General features: G+C 43.2%; 1 protein-coding gene across 2 annotated transcripts in view; it reads left to right on the forward strand.

Annotated features, from left to right (window-relative positions):
• The window catches only part of AP1G1 (adaptor related protein complex 1 subunit gamma 1), a 99,898-nt gene that overhangs the window by 56,200 nt on the left and 27,496 nt on the right, over positions 1 to 16,202 (forward strand). For both annotated transcript variants that reach the window (XM_048816967.2, XM_048816968.2), the window contains exons 6-11: positions 2,206 to 2,282; positions 9,460 to 9,555; positions 10,152 to 10,232; positions 10,514 to 10,612; positions 14,693 to 14,748; positions 15,259 to 15,372. In XM_048816967.2, the coding sequence (XP_048672924.1) occupies positions 2,206 to 2,282; positions 9,460 to 9,555; positions 10,152 to 10,232; positions 10,514 to 10,612; positions 14,693 to 14,748; positions 15,259 to 15,372 (523 nt within the window). The remainder of the gene's footprint in view (positions 1 to 2,205; positions 2,283 to 9,459; positions 9,556 to 10,151; positions 10,233 to 10,513; positions 10,613 to 14,692; positions 14,749 to 15,258; positions 15,373 to 16,202) is intronic.

Below are 16,202 nucleotides of genomic sequence, written 5' to 3' on the forward strand. Positions count from 1 at the left end.
CTCTATGAAGTGGGCTATCTACCGCAAGCACACAACTCCAGTTCTTTATCTGCACTGATTGCTTGTTGGTTTTGACCTATAAAGTCCTGAATGGCTTGGAACCTGCCTCCCTGTGTGATACTGACTCTGTTCAGAGGCATGTAAATTGGAGCCTCTTTAGTGCATGAGACGAGAGCCGCTGGCAGGCATTCTCCGTAAAGATCAATGAACCCTGCTTGCTGGGACCCAAAACAACCATGCCCACCTTCTGGCCATAATCCAGCACCCCCAGTTCCCAAAGGCAGGCCAGAACCCCCTGTAGGTACACAGCTGCAGCTGAGCCATTGCAGCGCTTCAGTGCCGCTGTAGTCTTCCAAGAGTAGATAAGTCCTAAGCCTTTTTTTTGGGCAGGGTCTCTCTCTCTCTTTCTCATGGCCTGTATTACTGCTACTCCAATACACACAGTACATAACAATCTAGTGATCTTCAGGGCATGCTTCAAATGCAGTGCCTCTTTGTAATTTATCACTTAAATCAGCCTCTGTGTCAGATCACTGACTGGTATCTAATTAATGTCTATCTTTTAAAAAAGGCTCCAGGGGCGAACCTGGCAATTACAGGCTGCTAAGCCTGACTTCAGTGCCAGGAAAATTGGTTGAAACTATAATAAAGAACAGAATTATCAGACGCACAGATGAATGTGATATGTTGGGGAAGAGTCACCCTGGCTTTTGTAAAGAGAAATCATGCCTCACCAATCTATTCGAATTTAAAGGTATAAACAAACATGTGGACAAGGATGATCCAGTGGAAATAGTGTACTTGGATTTTCAGAAAGCCTTTGGTAAGGTCCCACAATAAAGGCTCTTAAGCAAACTAATCAGTCATGGGATAAGAGGGAAGGTCCTCCCATGGGTCGGTAACTGACTAAAAAATAGGAACCAAAGGGTAGGAATAAATGGTCAGTCTTTACAAGGGAGAGAGGAAAATAGCAGGGTCCCCTAAGGATCTGTACTGGAACTTGTTAGTCAGCATATTCAGAAATGATCTGGAAAAAGGGGTGAACAGTGAGGTGGCAAAATTACTCAAAATAGTTAACTACTCTCAGTCAGCTTTGGACTTACAAAGGGATCTCACTAAACCGGGTGACAGAATGGCAGATGTAATTCAGTGTTGATAAATGCAAAGTAATGCACATTGGAAAAAATAATCCCAACTATACATACAAAATGATGGGGTCTAAATTAGCTGTTACCACTCAAGAAAGAGTCACTGTGGATAGGTCTCTGAAAACATCTACTCAACAAGCAGTGGCAGTCAAAAAGGCTAACAACCATTAGGAAAGGGAACCATTAGGAAAGGGATGAATAATAAAACAGGAAATACCATGATCCTGCTATATGAATCCATGGTACACCCACACCGTAAATTCTGTGTGCAGTTCTGGTAACCTCACCTCAAAAAAGATATATTAGTGTTGGAAAAGGTGCAGAGAAGGGCAATGAAAATAATTAGGAGTATGGAACAGCTTCCATATGAGGAAAGATTAAAAAGACTGGGACTATTCAGTTTGGAAAAGAGACAGCTGAGGGGGGATATGACAGAGGTCTGTAAAATCACGACTGGTGCGGAGAAAGAGGGAGGTGTTTACTCCTTCCAATGACACAGGAACGGGGGGAAGGGGTCACCCAATGAAATTAATAGGCAGTAGGTTTAAAACAGACATAAGGAAGCACTTCTTCACACTATACACTATCAACCTGTGGAACTTGTTGCCAGGGGATGTTGTGGAGGTCAAAAGTATAACTGAGTTTAAAAAAAAAAATTAGATAAGTTCCTGGTGGATAGTTCCATTGATGGCTATTAACCAAGATGGTCAGGGACAAAGGTGTGCCTAACCTCCAACTTCCAGAAGCTGGGACTGGACGACAGGCAATGGGTCACTCAAAATCGCCTTGTTCTGTTCCCTTCCTCTCAAGCATCTGGCATTGGCCAGTTGCAAGACAGGATACTGGCTAGATGAACCATTGGTCTCACCCCCTATAGCCATTTTTATGTTCTTGTTGCAGGCATTTGTGGGGGAGAGGGGTTCAGGTGAGAGATGTTTGTGGGATTGCTGCTACTATTTTTCCTTTATGGCTTTCACTTTTAATTTTTTTTTTGGTCAGGTGCCTAGAGTCTTTATAAGTGAAATCTAAATAACTAGACTTGTTTCTGGCCTTGTAGGTGTTCTTCACACATCAGTTGTCCTCCTCACAGAGATGTGTGAGAGAAGCCCAGACATGTTATCACACTTCAGAAAGGTAAGTACAAACTGTGCATTAGTATCCCTGATAGCTAATGTTTACCTGCTTCTTCTGGGCTGACATTTCCATCCTTGATCTTAGCCAACAGGATGAGTCCACAAGTTTTGAGCAAAATCTGTACAGCTATTTTTAAATGAGGCACGTGATGATGATGATGCAGGCTTTCCACTTGAAAAACAATGTCACACAATATCATCAAATAATTAAATTAGAAGTTTAATGTGGTTCATCTTTTGAGTCTCCTTGTGAGCATGGGAAATTATAAGACACTGACAAATCACTTATGTGCATGAAAACTGTGAAACTTGTCCCAGAGTTAAAGTTGCAATGACTCCTGTTATGAAAGTCCCCTAAATACATTATTCCTCATGTACCTGATTGCATCAGTGACATCTGGAGTGGATAAAGTTTAATCTCCTTTTTCTTTTTTATCTAAGATGGGGAACTAAAATCACAAGCTTACACTGTTAACCTTATAGTTTTATACATTCCACTCAGGAAAAGGCAGAATTGAGGTTTTCATAGTATAGCTAGGCTTGGCAGAATCCAATTTTTATTTTTCATAATTTTGATCAATAATATCATTATTTTAAGCATTTTATCTATTTTTATCAAATGTTTGTAGTTGTGCAAAATTGTGGGGAGGGTGTCAGACAGTAGGTGGAATAGACAATAATTATTTAATGATAGTAGAAACTAAAATTCAAAAGGTTAAAGTTTATACCCCTTAAAACACAAATTGTCAACATCACATAGCTAAGTCCAAATCAGACTGCAAAGAGTTACAAAGGGATCTCACAAAACTGGGTGACTGGGCAACAAAATGGCAGATGAAATTCAATGTTGATACATACAAAGTAATGCACGTTGGAAAACATAATCCCAACTATACATACAGAATGATGGGATCTAAATTAGCTGTTACCACTCAAGAAAGAGATCCTGGAGTCATTGTGGATAGTTCTCTGAAGATATCTGCTGCATGTGCACCGGCAGCCAAAAGCGGTAACAGGCTATTAGGAACCACTAGGAAAGGGATAAATAATAAGACAGAAAATATCATCATGTCACTATATAAATCCATGGTACGCCCACGCATTGAATTCAGTTCTGTTTGTCCCATCTCAAAAAAGATATATTTGAATTGGAAAAGGTTCAGAGAAGGGCAACAAAAATCATTAGGGGTATGGAACAGCTTCCATCTGAGAGAAGATTAATAAGACTGGGAATTTTCAGCTTGGAAAAGAGAGGACTAAGGAGGGATATGACGGGTCTATAAAATCATGAGTGGTGTGGAGAAAGTGAATAAGGAAGTGTTGTTTACTCCTTCACGTAACACAAGAACCAATTAATTAGCAGGTTTAAAACTAACATAAGGAAATACTTTTTTACCCAACACACAGTCAACCTGTGGAACTTGTGGCCAGGGGATGTTGTGAAGGCCAAAAGAGTAACTGGGTTCAAAAAAGAATTAGATAAGTTCATGGAGAATAAGTCCATCATTGGATATTAGCCAAGATGGCCAGTGATGCAACCTCATGCTCTGGGTGTCCCTGACCTCTGATTGCCAGAAGTTGGGAGTGGACATTAGGGGATGGATCACTCAATAAACTGTCCTGTTCATTCCCTCTGGGGCACCTGGCATTGGCCACTGTCAGAAGACAGGATATTGCGCTAGATGGACCATTAGTCTGACCCAGTATGGCCGTTCTTATGTGTCAAAATATACATAGTAAATACTCTTAAATCAAACTCTCATTAGTTCTCAAGCAGCATTTTTCTTACTTTGCCTGTCTGTAAATTTCGGTTATCATTGATGGAAATATTTTTTCATTGGTTTGTGTATGTGTATGGTGAAATCGATGTTTACCAACATTTACTGGTTAAAAACCTAATGCTTCAGCCTAAGTATAGCTAACACGTCCACATTGCACACAGCATGTAATAAGGGGCATTTTTCCCAGGGCGGGTAGGAATTTCAGAGCCAGCAGTGTTCTTGTCTTCTAGCACACTGTCCTAGCACATGCCTCTTGTCACTGCCTGCTGTAATTGTTCTTGCTGTATCTGCTGCTTTCAGAATTTATTAACTGCAAAATCTTAAAGATTTCCTTCCAGAATGATTTGGAGGGTGTTCTTTGGTGTGCAGTTCTGATTCCTTTGGGCAAAGGGGGAATTGGGAACCAAATGAGCCAGTAGAATGCAACTGGCCAGTTGCTCCACTGAAAAATTTGAGAGGAGTCTTCTGCCTGTGTGCACAGCTCCCAACATACTCTTCCTGTAAGTCCTAGATTTGCTTGCAGTGACCTCAGACAGGCGCCCCCTTTGCTAGTGCACTTTGTGTGTGCTAGAGCTGGGGCGAATGTTATGGGGGCAGTGGTGTTGTCCTGAGCCATTGCTCACTACTTAGGAGGTGGCTGAGTCCTGGGGGGAGCGATGAGGAGTTGAGTCCAATGGCTTTGTCCAGGGCTTCTTTTTAGTGGTGCTTTCTTCTAGCCATCTTTCTTGTGGTGTTTTATGCTGTGAATAGTATGACGCTGATCTGTTCCTAATGCCTACTTTGTCTGTTTTATCCCTTTTGTCTGTTTGGACTCCTGCTGTATGTTAGAATGAAAAGGTAAGAGTTAACTCTTCTAGATGGTGCATGCTTTCACTGGATCTGTAGAGGCTTCTGTGTGTCCAGTCACCACATGGAGGCGCTGTGCACTAACACTGCAGTTGTGATTAATGCCATGTGCTAGCTATGCTATACTTGTCTAACAAGCTCATTGTAGTCCAGTTTTTGTTTTGTCATTAAATTCCCATATCCATGGCAGCCCTGGATCTCAGTTGTGGCCTCTCCCAAGCTGTGAACCTATCTTGATCCCTTCCTTCCTTGTTTGAGGAATTTAGGCAGCTTCCTGTGTTCTTCTCTTTTAAAAAGTCTGATTGTCCTGGAGCCTTGATGTATTCTCCTTACCACAAGGTGTGTTTTGCTTCCCACTGGCAAAGTGGGACAGCACTGGGTAATTCAGATGCTCTCCTGTATATAAGGGGGAGTGGGATAAGAACTCCATCGCTGGAGTGGTTACAGCAGCGTTGGGAAACAGATGCATGCAGGGGAGCATGGACTACCACATACCACATAGGCTCAGTAGGCAGCACTGGACTCTTCAGTATAAATCCATTGCACATCTTTTCTGGAACTATCTGGCTGTCAAGGATCAGCAGAGTGGGGTAGGCATCAACTGATCTTTATGGCTGTAGCCTTTGTCTTTGTTTGTCCTGTCATCAGTTTTGGTACCTTGCGTTGTACGTAAGAAAACAAAGAAAATGTAAAGCAGGGTTCCAAGAATGTTTATGCAGACCACCCCAGTCAGCTGCACTTTGTATTCGGGGGGAGGGGGCATGTCCTCTTGCTCTCCTCTGAGATCTGAAGGGAAGCAACCTCCTCCAGTGATATAAAAGTCTGATTGCTGAAATGCTCCAGGCTGGAGGACGAGAGAATCAAGAAAACTACAAGGAGAGAGATGTTTCCTTCTTGCAGAGCCATCTCAAATTTGCAGCAGAATGCTGCTGATTGAGCTTCTGTCAGGCACTCTAAACTCTGACATGGCTAGTCTGTGGCAGATCTCGAAGGGGAATAATAGGTACCTGAGCGGCTGCAGCACAATCCTGTGGGGAAGACAGAGGTGGCTTTCGGAGAAGGTTCTGCTGGAGGACATGGGGGTGAAGTGTGTTCATTGTGCATATACAGAGGTATAGGTGAAAGGAAAAATGAGGCTGTTCTAATATGGTATGGAAACCTGCCCCAACAGGTCTAGTACCATCCCACCTGCAAATCAGCCATTGCTCTTTAATTGGCCTTCAGTCTGTCTCAGCAGGACAGCCAGCTCCAGCACATTTTTGGACTCCATTTGACTGCCTATTTCTTAGGTCATTTTATTTAATGTCAGCTCTGAGATGGAAAGATGAGTGGAATGAGAGAGAGAGAGATTACTTCTTCACTGCTTTAGTTAATTTACTTGGAGATCCATCAGCTTTAACAAGCATTATGTCATGCTCTGGCAAATGGGTCAAGACTTTCTTTAAATGAGAACGTGTTTTCTAGAGAATGAAACTTGGAGAGATGTGCAGTATCCTTCCCTCTGAAAATGTGAACCCACCCTGTGGCTATTCCAGCCTGTCTTTAGTGTGCGAGCAAGAGTGTTTTGGTGGGTTGTGGTGGTGATAGGCTTCCATTTCATCACTCCAACTATTGTGAGGCCCATCACAACCTGTCTATAGTAGTCCTCACCTGAGAACTATGGTCAGTGTTATCTGCTGCTGGTAATCCCAATCTGAGTACACCCATGGAATGTATGTGCTGCTACAGAACAGTGACATGATAGAACCATAGGGTTAGAAGGAACCTCAGGGGTCATCTAGTCTAACCCCCTGGCAAGATACAGGATTTGATGTATCTAAACCAGTGGTGTCAACCTTATAACAAAGGAGGGCTTCAAACTGTGTCGGCCAAACAGTGTCTCCATATTTTAATACGATTTAAAGCTCCCTCTATTAATTTATATTTTAAGTTCAGCTTGTTTTGTATGTATTTAGATAGGTTGTTTTTATGTACAGTATTGTCTGTTTATGCACTTGTGTAAACTAAAATGATGTAAACATGACAAAACAATAATGAATCAGCCATTAGTATATTGTGTTGAAGCAGGCTCTGGACCTTATGAAATGCTCTGGTGGACCGTAGTTTGGGCACCCCTGGTCTAAGCCATCCAAGACAGCTGGCTATCCAGCTTCCTTTTGAAAGCCTCCAGTGAAGGAATTTCCACAACTTCTTGGGACACTATGTTCCATTGTCCTACTGTTCTTACAGTTAAGAAGTTTTTCCTGAAATTGATGGATGGAGTAGTGAGACACCCATGACTACCAGTCCAAGAGTTAGAGTAGACTGAGGCAAACTATCTCATGCGGATGACTTGTCTCCTAAAAACAGCCACATTGCAGTCCCTGAAAGAGCCACTTTACCAGGGTCATCTTCTTACTCCTCAGGAAATCAGTGCCATCAACTTCTGCAGAACCTAAGCGCTCATTCTGAAAAGTTTCTGCCCCTCAAGCTTGGAAAGAAAAACGTCCAAATGTAAACATTGGAGATGATAGTGCAGTTTTGCCATCCTGAATTTGTGGGCAGTTCTGGTGCTATGTTGCTGAATGTCATAGAATCATAGAATATCAGGGTTGGAAGGGACCTCAGGAAGTCATCTAGTCCAACCCCCTGCTCAAAGCAGGACCAATCCCCAACTAAATCATCCCAGCCAGGGCTTTGTCAAGCCTGACCTTAAAAATCTCTTAAGGAAGGAGATTCCCCAACCTTCCTAGGTAACGCGTTCCAGTGTTTCAGCACCCTCCTAGTGAAAAAGTTTTTCCTAATATCCAACCTAAACCTCCCTGTCTGCAATTTGAGACCATTACTCCTTGTTCTGTCATCTGGCACCACTGAGAACAGTCTAGATCCATCCTCTTTGGAACCCCCTTTCAGGTAGTTGAAAGCAGCTATCAAATTCACCCTCATTCTTCTCTTCTGCAGACTGACTAATCCCAGTTTCCTCAGCCTGTCCTCATAAGTCATGTGTTCCAGCCCCCTAATAATTTTTGTTGCCCTCTGCTGGACTCTTTCCAATTTTTCCACATCCTCCTTGTAGTGTGGGGCCCAAAACTGGACGCAGTACTCCAGATGAGGCCTCACCAATGTCGAATACAGGGGAATGATCACGTCCCTGCATCTGCTGGCAATGCTCCTACTTATACAGCTCAAAATGCTGTTAGCCTTCTTGGCAACAAAGGCCCACTGTTGACTCGTATCCAGCTTCTCGTCCACTGTAACCCCCAGGTCCCTTTCTGCAGAACTGCTGCCTAGCCATTCGGTCCCTAGTCTGTAACGGTGCATGGGATTCTTCCGTCCTAAGTGCAGGACTCTGCACTTGTCCTTGTTGAACCTCATCAGACTTCTTTTGGCCCAATCCTCCAATTTGTCTAGGTCCCTCTGTATCCTATCCCTACCCTCCAGCATATCTACCACTCCTCCCAGTTTAGTGTCATCTGCAAACTTGCTGAGGGTGCAATCCACACCATCCTCCAGATCATTTATGAAGATATTGAACAAAACCAGCCCCAGGACCGACCCTTGGGGCACTCCACTTGATACCGGCTGCCAGCTAGACATGGAGCCATTGATCACTACCCGCTGAGCCCGACAATCTAGCCAGCTTTCTATCCACCTTATATTCCGTTCATTCAGCCCAAACTTCTTTAATTTGCTGGCAAGAATACTGTGGGCGAGCATGTCAAAAGCTTTGCTAAAGTCAAGGAACAACACGTCCACGGCTTTCCCCTCATCCTCGTGTCAGAGTTCTGCCAATCCACAGTAGCATGAATTAGCACAACTGTAGTCAATTTTATTGCTACTATCCAGAATCCTGTGGGCAGAAGTGAAACCTGAGAGAAATCAGGCCAATTCCATGCTGCTGCTGGTGTGTGGGGAAGCTGTGAGCAGGAGAAGGTGGGTAGGCGCTGGGGAAGCTCTTCACTGGGGGTACTACCCAACTATTGGAGACGGGGTGGGAGGTAGATCAGTGGAAATTCTCCCACTTTGACTACCCTGGAGGGTTTGCAGCGCAGAAGAGAAGAGAGAGAGCTATCCCTGCAGATAGCTAGGGAAGAGTGATAAACTTAGGACATAATGACATCTGTTTCTGTTGTGGGAATGCCTAAAGATCCCCATCAGGGATCCCACTATGCCAGGCACTCCATACACATAACAAAAAGGTGGTCCCTGCCGTAAAGAACTTAGATTAAGTCAGCCAGAAGCTGGTGTGAAAGAGCCCCAATGCAAGGACAGCATCCTGTGGAAGACCAGCAGCTCTTCTTATTTTCAGCAGCTGATGGCAGGAGAACTCTGTTTTTTATCTGCCTCTGGGCTGGTTGGCTTAGCTCTCTAGTAGCTTTGTAGTATGGTGTTCAGGTCCTGGCCAGACATCAGTATCGATATGTTCAGATAACCCAGCCTGCGTAATCAGAGATGTTCTGTGTGGAAGGATGTGTACACTAATCTTTAGGAATCATTCTTGGATCCCTACATCAAAAGTGTGGAAGACAAGTGTTGTGAGTATACTTTCTGATGGATCTTTCTTCTTCACAGCTTGTACCCCAGTTAGTTCGTATTCTAAAGAACCTTATCATGTCTGGATATTCACCAGAGCATGACGTGTCTGGGATCAGTGACCCCTTCCTGCAGGTAAGGATTGATAGTAAAACTCTCGGGTAGCTCTGTCTCCCGTGCAGTGTTTGGGACTTGGTTTCTGACTCCCTTGCCTATTATGCGAATTCATGGCAGGAGGAGTAAGCTTATAGCTATCCATATTATTTCCATGTCAGTTGTTTGGTTGTAGGGGGAGTGCTTCTGGCTAGAGGATAAAGACCTAAACATAGTATAAATCCTTACATCCTGGGAAAGACCTCATTGAGGGAGAAGAGTTCAAATCCTCCATCTCTGCTCTAAAGCAGAGGGCCTTGTGATTTAATTGCCATATTTATCAGCATTTGATCTGTCTCTCCTGCACTCTTCCATGAGTTAACCGGAGGCCATTGCATAAAGTTGCTTTGTCATAGAATCATAGAATATCAAGATTGGAAGGGACCTCAAGAGGTCATCTAGTCCAACCCCCTGCTCAAAGCAGGACCAATCCCCAACCAAATCATCCCAGCCAGGGCTTTGTCAAGCCTGAGCTTAAAAACCTCTTAAGGAAGCAGATTCCACCACCTCCCTAGGTAGCCCATTCCAGATGGGTTATGCCAGATGTGATTTAATTTGCTGCCTTTTTGTCTTTTCAGGTGCGAATCCTGCGGTTACTAAGAATCCTGGGGCGAAATGATGACGACTCAAGTGAAGCAATGAATGACATACTTGCACAGGTGAGGCCTGCCAGGTTAAGTTGATATTCAGCCTAAATTGTTCCTCTTAATTTCATCTTGTTACTTCTAGTTACGTCCTTATGTACCACAGCATGAGCATCAACTCATTGCGCCACAAGTGTGTGCTTCTGCGGGCAGTGATTTAATCTGGCAGGAGCTAACAAGCTGGGCAAGTGGGAGGGCGGTGCCTTGTTCTGATACAGAAATGGGAGGCGGCCTGGGTAGGGTGCTGCAGGTGCTGGCAAAGCACTGGCAGTTACTTTACTTTGTTTTTTTTCCAGGTTGCCACTAATACAGAAACAAGTAAAAACGTGGGTAATGCCATCCTCTATGAAACTGTATTGACTATTATGGACATCAAGTCTGAGAGTGGACTGCGAGTACGTTGCCTTTACCATGGTTCTTTTTACTAAACCCATAGGATTGTAAAAGTTAGAGATGAAATGACTGATTAAATGGAGTCCACCTGTTGGGGCTAGGGCAGGTACTACTTTTCCAAGTGGATGTATGAAGCTAAACCATTACGCTTGATTTTAGTCAAACAATGGGCCCCAGGCTGAATTAATCAGTTACCGATGGCTAGTACTTAGGGCTCTAAAGTGTCACTGGAATTGGTTGAATCATAGAAAGGTAGGACTGGCAGGGACTTCAATGGGTTGTCTAGTCGTCCCCTGCACTGAGGCAGGACTAAGTATCATCTAGATCAGTGTTTCCCAAACTTACAACAGTTGCGTACCCCTTTTGAGGCATTTGTCTTACCTGCGTACCTTTCTCCGGTGAAGATAATTGGGGGGTGGGGGGTGGTAGCCACATTTTTATAACACACTCCTAATTAGTTTCATTCTGGATTAAATGTTTATTAGAAATAAATACAAAATTATATTCCATACAGTTGAAACAAAAATTGTAATAGAAATAATAGTTACATATAGAAATAGTACTAGAAATAATTAAAATAATAGAAGCGAATCAACAGTCTGGCAGAACAGCGTGTGCGTATATGTATATATATTTATATATATATATATATAGTGAATTCGTTTCATTCTGAAATTAAAATACGCTGGTTTGGTTAGGTTAGTGAAGAAAGCACTAGTTTTAATACTTACTATTTCGGTACTAAAAAATTTTCAGTACAAACCAAACTATTCAGTGCGAGGGATGGAACTGCTTCTGACCAGACACTGTCGTGGGGATATCTGGCTCGATGTTTGTGATCTTAAGATGAAGATGGGGCTCCATGTCAATAAGATGATTTCATTCTTTTGTTTTGATGCCAACCAGCACAGAGAATCTGATCTCGCACAAATATGAGGTGGGAAAAGGCAGAAGATACTTGTCCGATAGAGCTGGATATTCAGAGCTAACCCCCAGCCAAAATGACGTCAGTGTATTTTGCTCAAATTTTGTTTTCAGGAAGCTATCTGAAGCCAGCTCCAAGAGCTGCTGTTCTTCTGAAGCAGAGAGGTTATTTGGCAATGTTTGAACATTGATGATAAAAGGGTTCCTTATCCATTCAGAAGTGCCGTCCAGTTCAGGGAAATGCTTACGAAGATCTTTCTGCAAGCTTTCCAAATGCTACTTCATGGTTTGCAACACATCACTATCAAGTTCGTTAGTTGAGTTTATTACTAAGTCATGAAGAGATGGAAAGGAATCCAGTTCATGACGACTAAGACGTTTATGCCACATTTTCAATTTTGTGACCATGGCGCTCACTCTGTCTTGAACATGGAATATTGATATGAGTTTCCCTTACAAGGATAGATTGAGGTTGTTTAAATGAGCAAATATATCTGCAATATATGCTAGTTTGCATAGCCATTTCCAGTCATGTATACGGTCTCGCAGGTTAAAGGTTTCATCTAAAAAAAACTTGCAGTTCTTCTCGCAGCTCAAACAGGCGATTCAGAACTTTTCCACGTGAAAGCCAATGCACTTCAGTGTGAAACAGGAGTTGTGTGTAATCACTGCCCATCTCATCACAAAGCTGAGAAAACAGCCGGGTGTTCAGAGGGCGACCTTTCACAAAATTGTTTATTTTCGCAGCTTCATCCAGTACTTGCTTTAGATCTGCCTGCATGTTCTGGGTGGTTGAGTGCTTCCCTGTGAATGCAACAATGAGTCGATTTGCTTCTGGTGCAAGAGCTTGAATACGTGCAACAACTCCTTTCTTCGAACCAGTCATGGCTCTGGCGCCATCCGTGCTTAGTCCAACACAACGACTCCAATCCAAGTCATTGTTTTTGATAAAGTCATCAATAAACTTTAAAAATAGCTTCTCCAGTTGTATGTGTTGGCCTAGGTTGGCAGAACAAAATATCATCGTGGACTTCATTATTCAGCTCATATCTGAGAAACAACAAAAGATTAGCTAAATTCACAATATCAGTGGATTCATCCGCTTGCAGTGCATAGTAGCGACTCTTGTACTCTTGACAATAATTGCTGCTTTACGTTTTCGGCCATATCTGTGATTCTACGATGAACACGGTTATTTGAGAGGCGGACACAATCTATAGCTTTGCTAGCCTTAAAAAGAAAAGGAGTACTTGTGGCACCGTAGAGACTAACCAATTTATTTGAGCATAAGCTTTGTTAGTCTCTAAGGTGCCACAAGTACTCCTTTTCTTTTTGCGGATACAGACTAAAATGGCTGCTACTCTGAAACCTGTCATTTTGCTAACCTTGTCTCCAATCATCACTTGCACCATTACTTTGGCTGCAGGTTTTACTAATGTCTCGCCAATCGCTTCAGCAGCTCCGGACTTTGCAATTAAGTTCACCACGCTATATGAAGCTTCCAAAGCTTTCATATTTTCACCTCCCGTCACATTACGAATTTGTTTTTTGGGACTTTTGGAGATCTTTGCGCCTATTTTTGAAGAATTCTACAGGTTTTCCCTTGTATTCTTTGTTTGCTATTGAAATGGCGTTTTGGGTTGGATGGTTTCATACTTTCATTTGTGAGTCTCGTAACAAATCACACATAGTGAAACAGGCTCCACCTCATCGCCAGTCCACGAAAATCCCAGTTTAAGATATTCTTCAACATATTTGCAGGCTTTTTTCGTTTTCTTTGCAGCTGATACGCTCAATAAACTTACAGATTGTTCACACGGTTCACTAATTTTGTCACAATTGTCTGACGTAGCCATATCACTGCATTTTTCGGCATAATTATCACTAACATTCATATTTCCTTCATAATTTTCTTTTGTATATTTCAAACTTCCCGTTTTTAGCCAGCGATCCATTGTAAATGGGTTTAACAAAAACAAAGAGAAATTTTGTATATTAATACACACCAAGTATGTACTTGCTATGATCTTTAGATTACTATGAGTAGTTATTCACTTTTATCTTTTATCCATCAGTATGACTTCTGCGCATGCCACAAAGGGAAGCGTATTGCCCGAGCCGTGGTAACATGCACGTGTGGTTTGCGTTGGTTCTGCTGTGCTATTAGATGTTACTGAACGCGTTATCATATTAGTTACAATGTAAACCTGTGTGTATTTCTACTGTACAAAGGTACATCACTCTCATATATTAAATTTTAATGAATTGTTTTCTGCTGCTAAAAAAACTATGATAAAGTAAAATAAAAAATTCTGCTGCGTACCCCTTGAAACCCTTTCACGTACCACTAGGAGTATATGTACCACACTTTGGGAAACACTGATCTAGATCATCCCTGACAAATGTTTGTCTAAAAAACCCCCAGTGGTGGAGATTCCACAGCCTCCGTAGATAACTTATTCCCATGCTTAGCTACCCTAACAGGAAGTTTTTCCTAACATCCAGCCTAAATCTCTGAGAGTGGCTATGGTGCTGGTGGTAGATGAGAATCTCAGATCTTGGGCTTGGGACGATGTTACATCAGTGAGATCCTGTGCCAGATGTGCTACCAGTAGCAATGTCTGGAAGTTAACTGCTTGTAATATTGTGAGGGAAGGGATGAGAGCTGTACAGAACTATAATGTGTTGACACAGTGTGTGTCTCTTCCTGAGCTCCAGGAGGGTGATAATGGATTCCTCTTGTAATTTGTATCCACTGGCCAAGGAGGTGGAGACATAACTTGGAATGTCTGAGGGGAGCTGTAGATCATGGTTAGTGAGTTTATTCCACAGTGGAAGCATGCACAGCTGTACCGAGACTTAGTGGCCTTGTATGACTTGCTGTATGCTGTGCAGTGAGATTCCTCTTTGGCCGGGTGTGCAGCCTTCTCCCAGAGCCACACTGCACTTAAAGTGCAGCGGGGAGCCGGAGCCATGTGCGTGACTCCTGCCTCTTTCTCTGATTAATCAGTGTCTGGAGTTCTTGCTGTTTCGGCCCATCATTAGCCTTAGCACTTTGCATGCAAGGTCACTGAAGGACTATGGGGGCTTATGAAGCAGCGGTGAGGAGCAGGAGCTTGCTGTGATCACTAACCTTCCCTAACTCTCTTTTTCTGCAGGTGTTAGCCATTAACATCCTAGGCCGTTTCTTGTTAAATAACGACAAAAATATTAGGTAAGTTCCCTGAAGTGTGTCAGACATGGGGCACTGTTGTGTTAAGAGTCTGCAGAAGCAGCTCCCAAGGCAGTGTTGGGAAAGGTTACTGGGGTGGGTATGGCTAAACTGCCTTGGTGACTAGTTTTCTCTCTCCCTGCCACACTTCTTTCCCTGGGTGTATCATGGCCTTTCTGCACTAGCGGGCAGGTCTACAGCAAGCTACTGCAGCCCAGTTATAGTCTGGACACAGGTTCCTGGAATAGCTCAGACAATATGTTTTTTCCAACGGCAAGTGAAGCTGCGCTTTCCCTTTGTCACAGAAGAAGTATCTCTTATGGTACATCTACATCCTCTGCTTGGAAACTCCCCTGGTTGGGTCAGAGAGCAGCCTGGCAGATTTTCCTTTGCTCCCAGTAGCACTGGGAAAATCTTGTCTTAGTGCAGAGGAAGACTAAATCCCTTTACTTTGCAATGAAACAGAATGGCTGGCACCAATGTGGTGTTCTTCCTTTGTCCTCTCTATCCCAGATATGTAGCTTTGACATCTTTGTTGAAGACGGTGCAGACAGACCACAATGCAGTACAGCGGCACAGAAGCACCATTGTGGACTGCCTAAAAGATCTGGATGTCTCCATTAAACGGTAATTAAGTTACAGAGAGCTATCTGTCTGACTTATTACGTCAGGACTGTGAGCCTGTGGGATGGGGAGAGAGACAGATGCACGTTAACTGCCCAGTGCAGCAGTCCCACAAGGGAGACTGTTATTACTGTCCAGTCTGCCCCCTGCTTCAGAGAGAACAGGGTTGGTGACAGGCAGCCAACTTATCAGGGAAGTTGATCTTACGTAGTAAGTGTCCTAGGGGCCTGGGCCATGGAACTCCTTGCTAGAAGAGCTCAGAACAAGCTCAAGCCTAAATGAGTTGAGATCAAGTTGTAAAACTCATCTTTTTAGTAAACTCTCTCCCTTCCCCCAAGTTTATGCTTGTAAAGCAATCCATGAAAGGCCTACAGGCCCAGAGTGGTTCTCCACTGCCTGGAGGATCAGGCAGAAGTGTACCGTGTTCTGGGCTTTTGTGCAGTACTCCGCTGTCATGGTAATAGGAGTTATATAGAAAGCTAGGGGAGATTGTCACAAATGCAGGATTGTTTCCTGTTGTACATTTTCTGGTGTTCAGTTTGAATTTAAATGTTCAGACTGGTAGGGTTTCCACTCTGTCCCTTGGGAGATCGTTCCATAGTCTAGCACATCTCACTTCCAGGGATTTTTTTTCTTGACATTCACCCTCAGTTTCATTCTGTTACCGCCTAGTTACTTCCTTTTTGCCACACTAAACACCTTGATTTTTCATCTTGCGCCTGTGCAATACTTGTGAGCTGTTTTGTGGTTCTGTCTCTCCCACCATGCCCTAGCCTCACTTTGCCAAGTGTTGCATATTTAGCTTTTTCAATCCTTCTCCTAAATTAGGCCTT

Source organism: Caretta caretta, chromosome 12 (genome assembly GCF_965140235.1).
Source record: "Caretta caretta isolate rCarCar2 chromosome 12, rCarCar1.hap1, whole genome shotgun sequence".
NCBI lineage: Eukaryota > Metazoa > Chordata > Testudines > Cheloniidae > Caretta > Caretta caretta.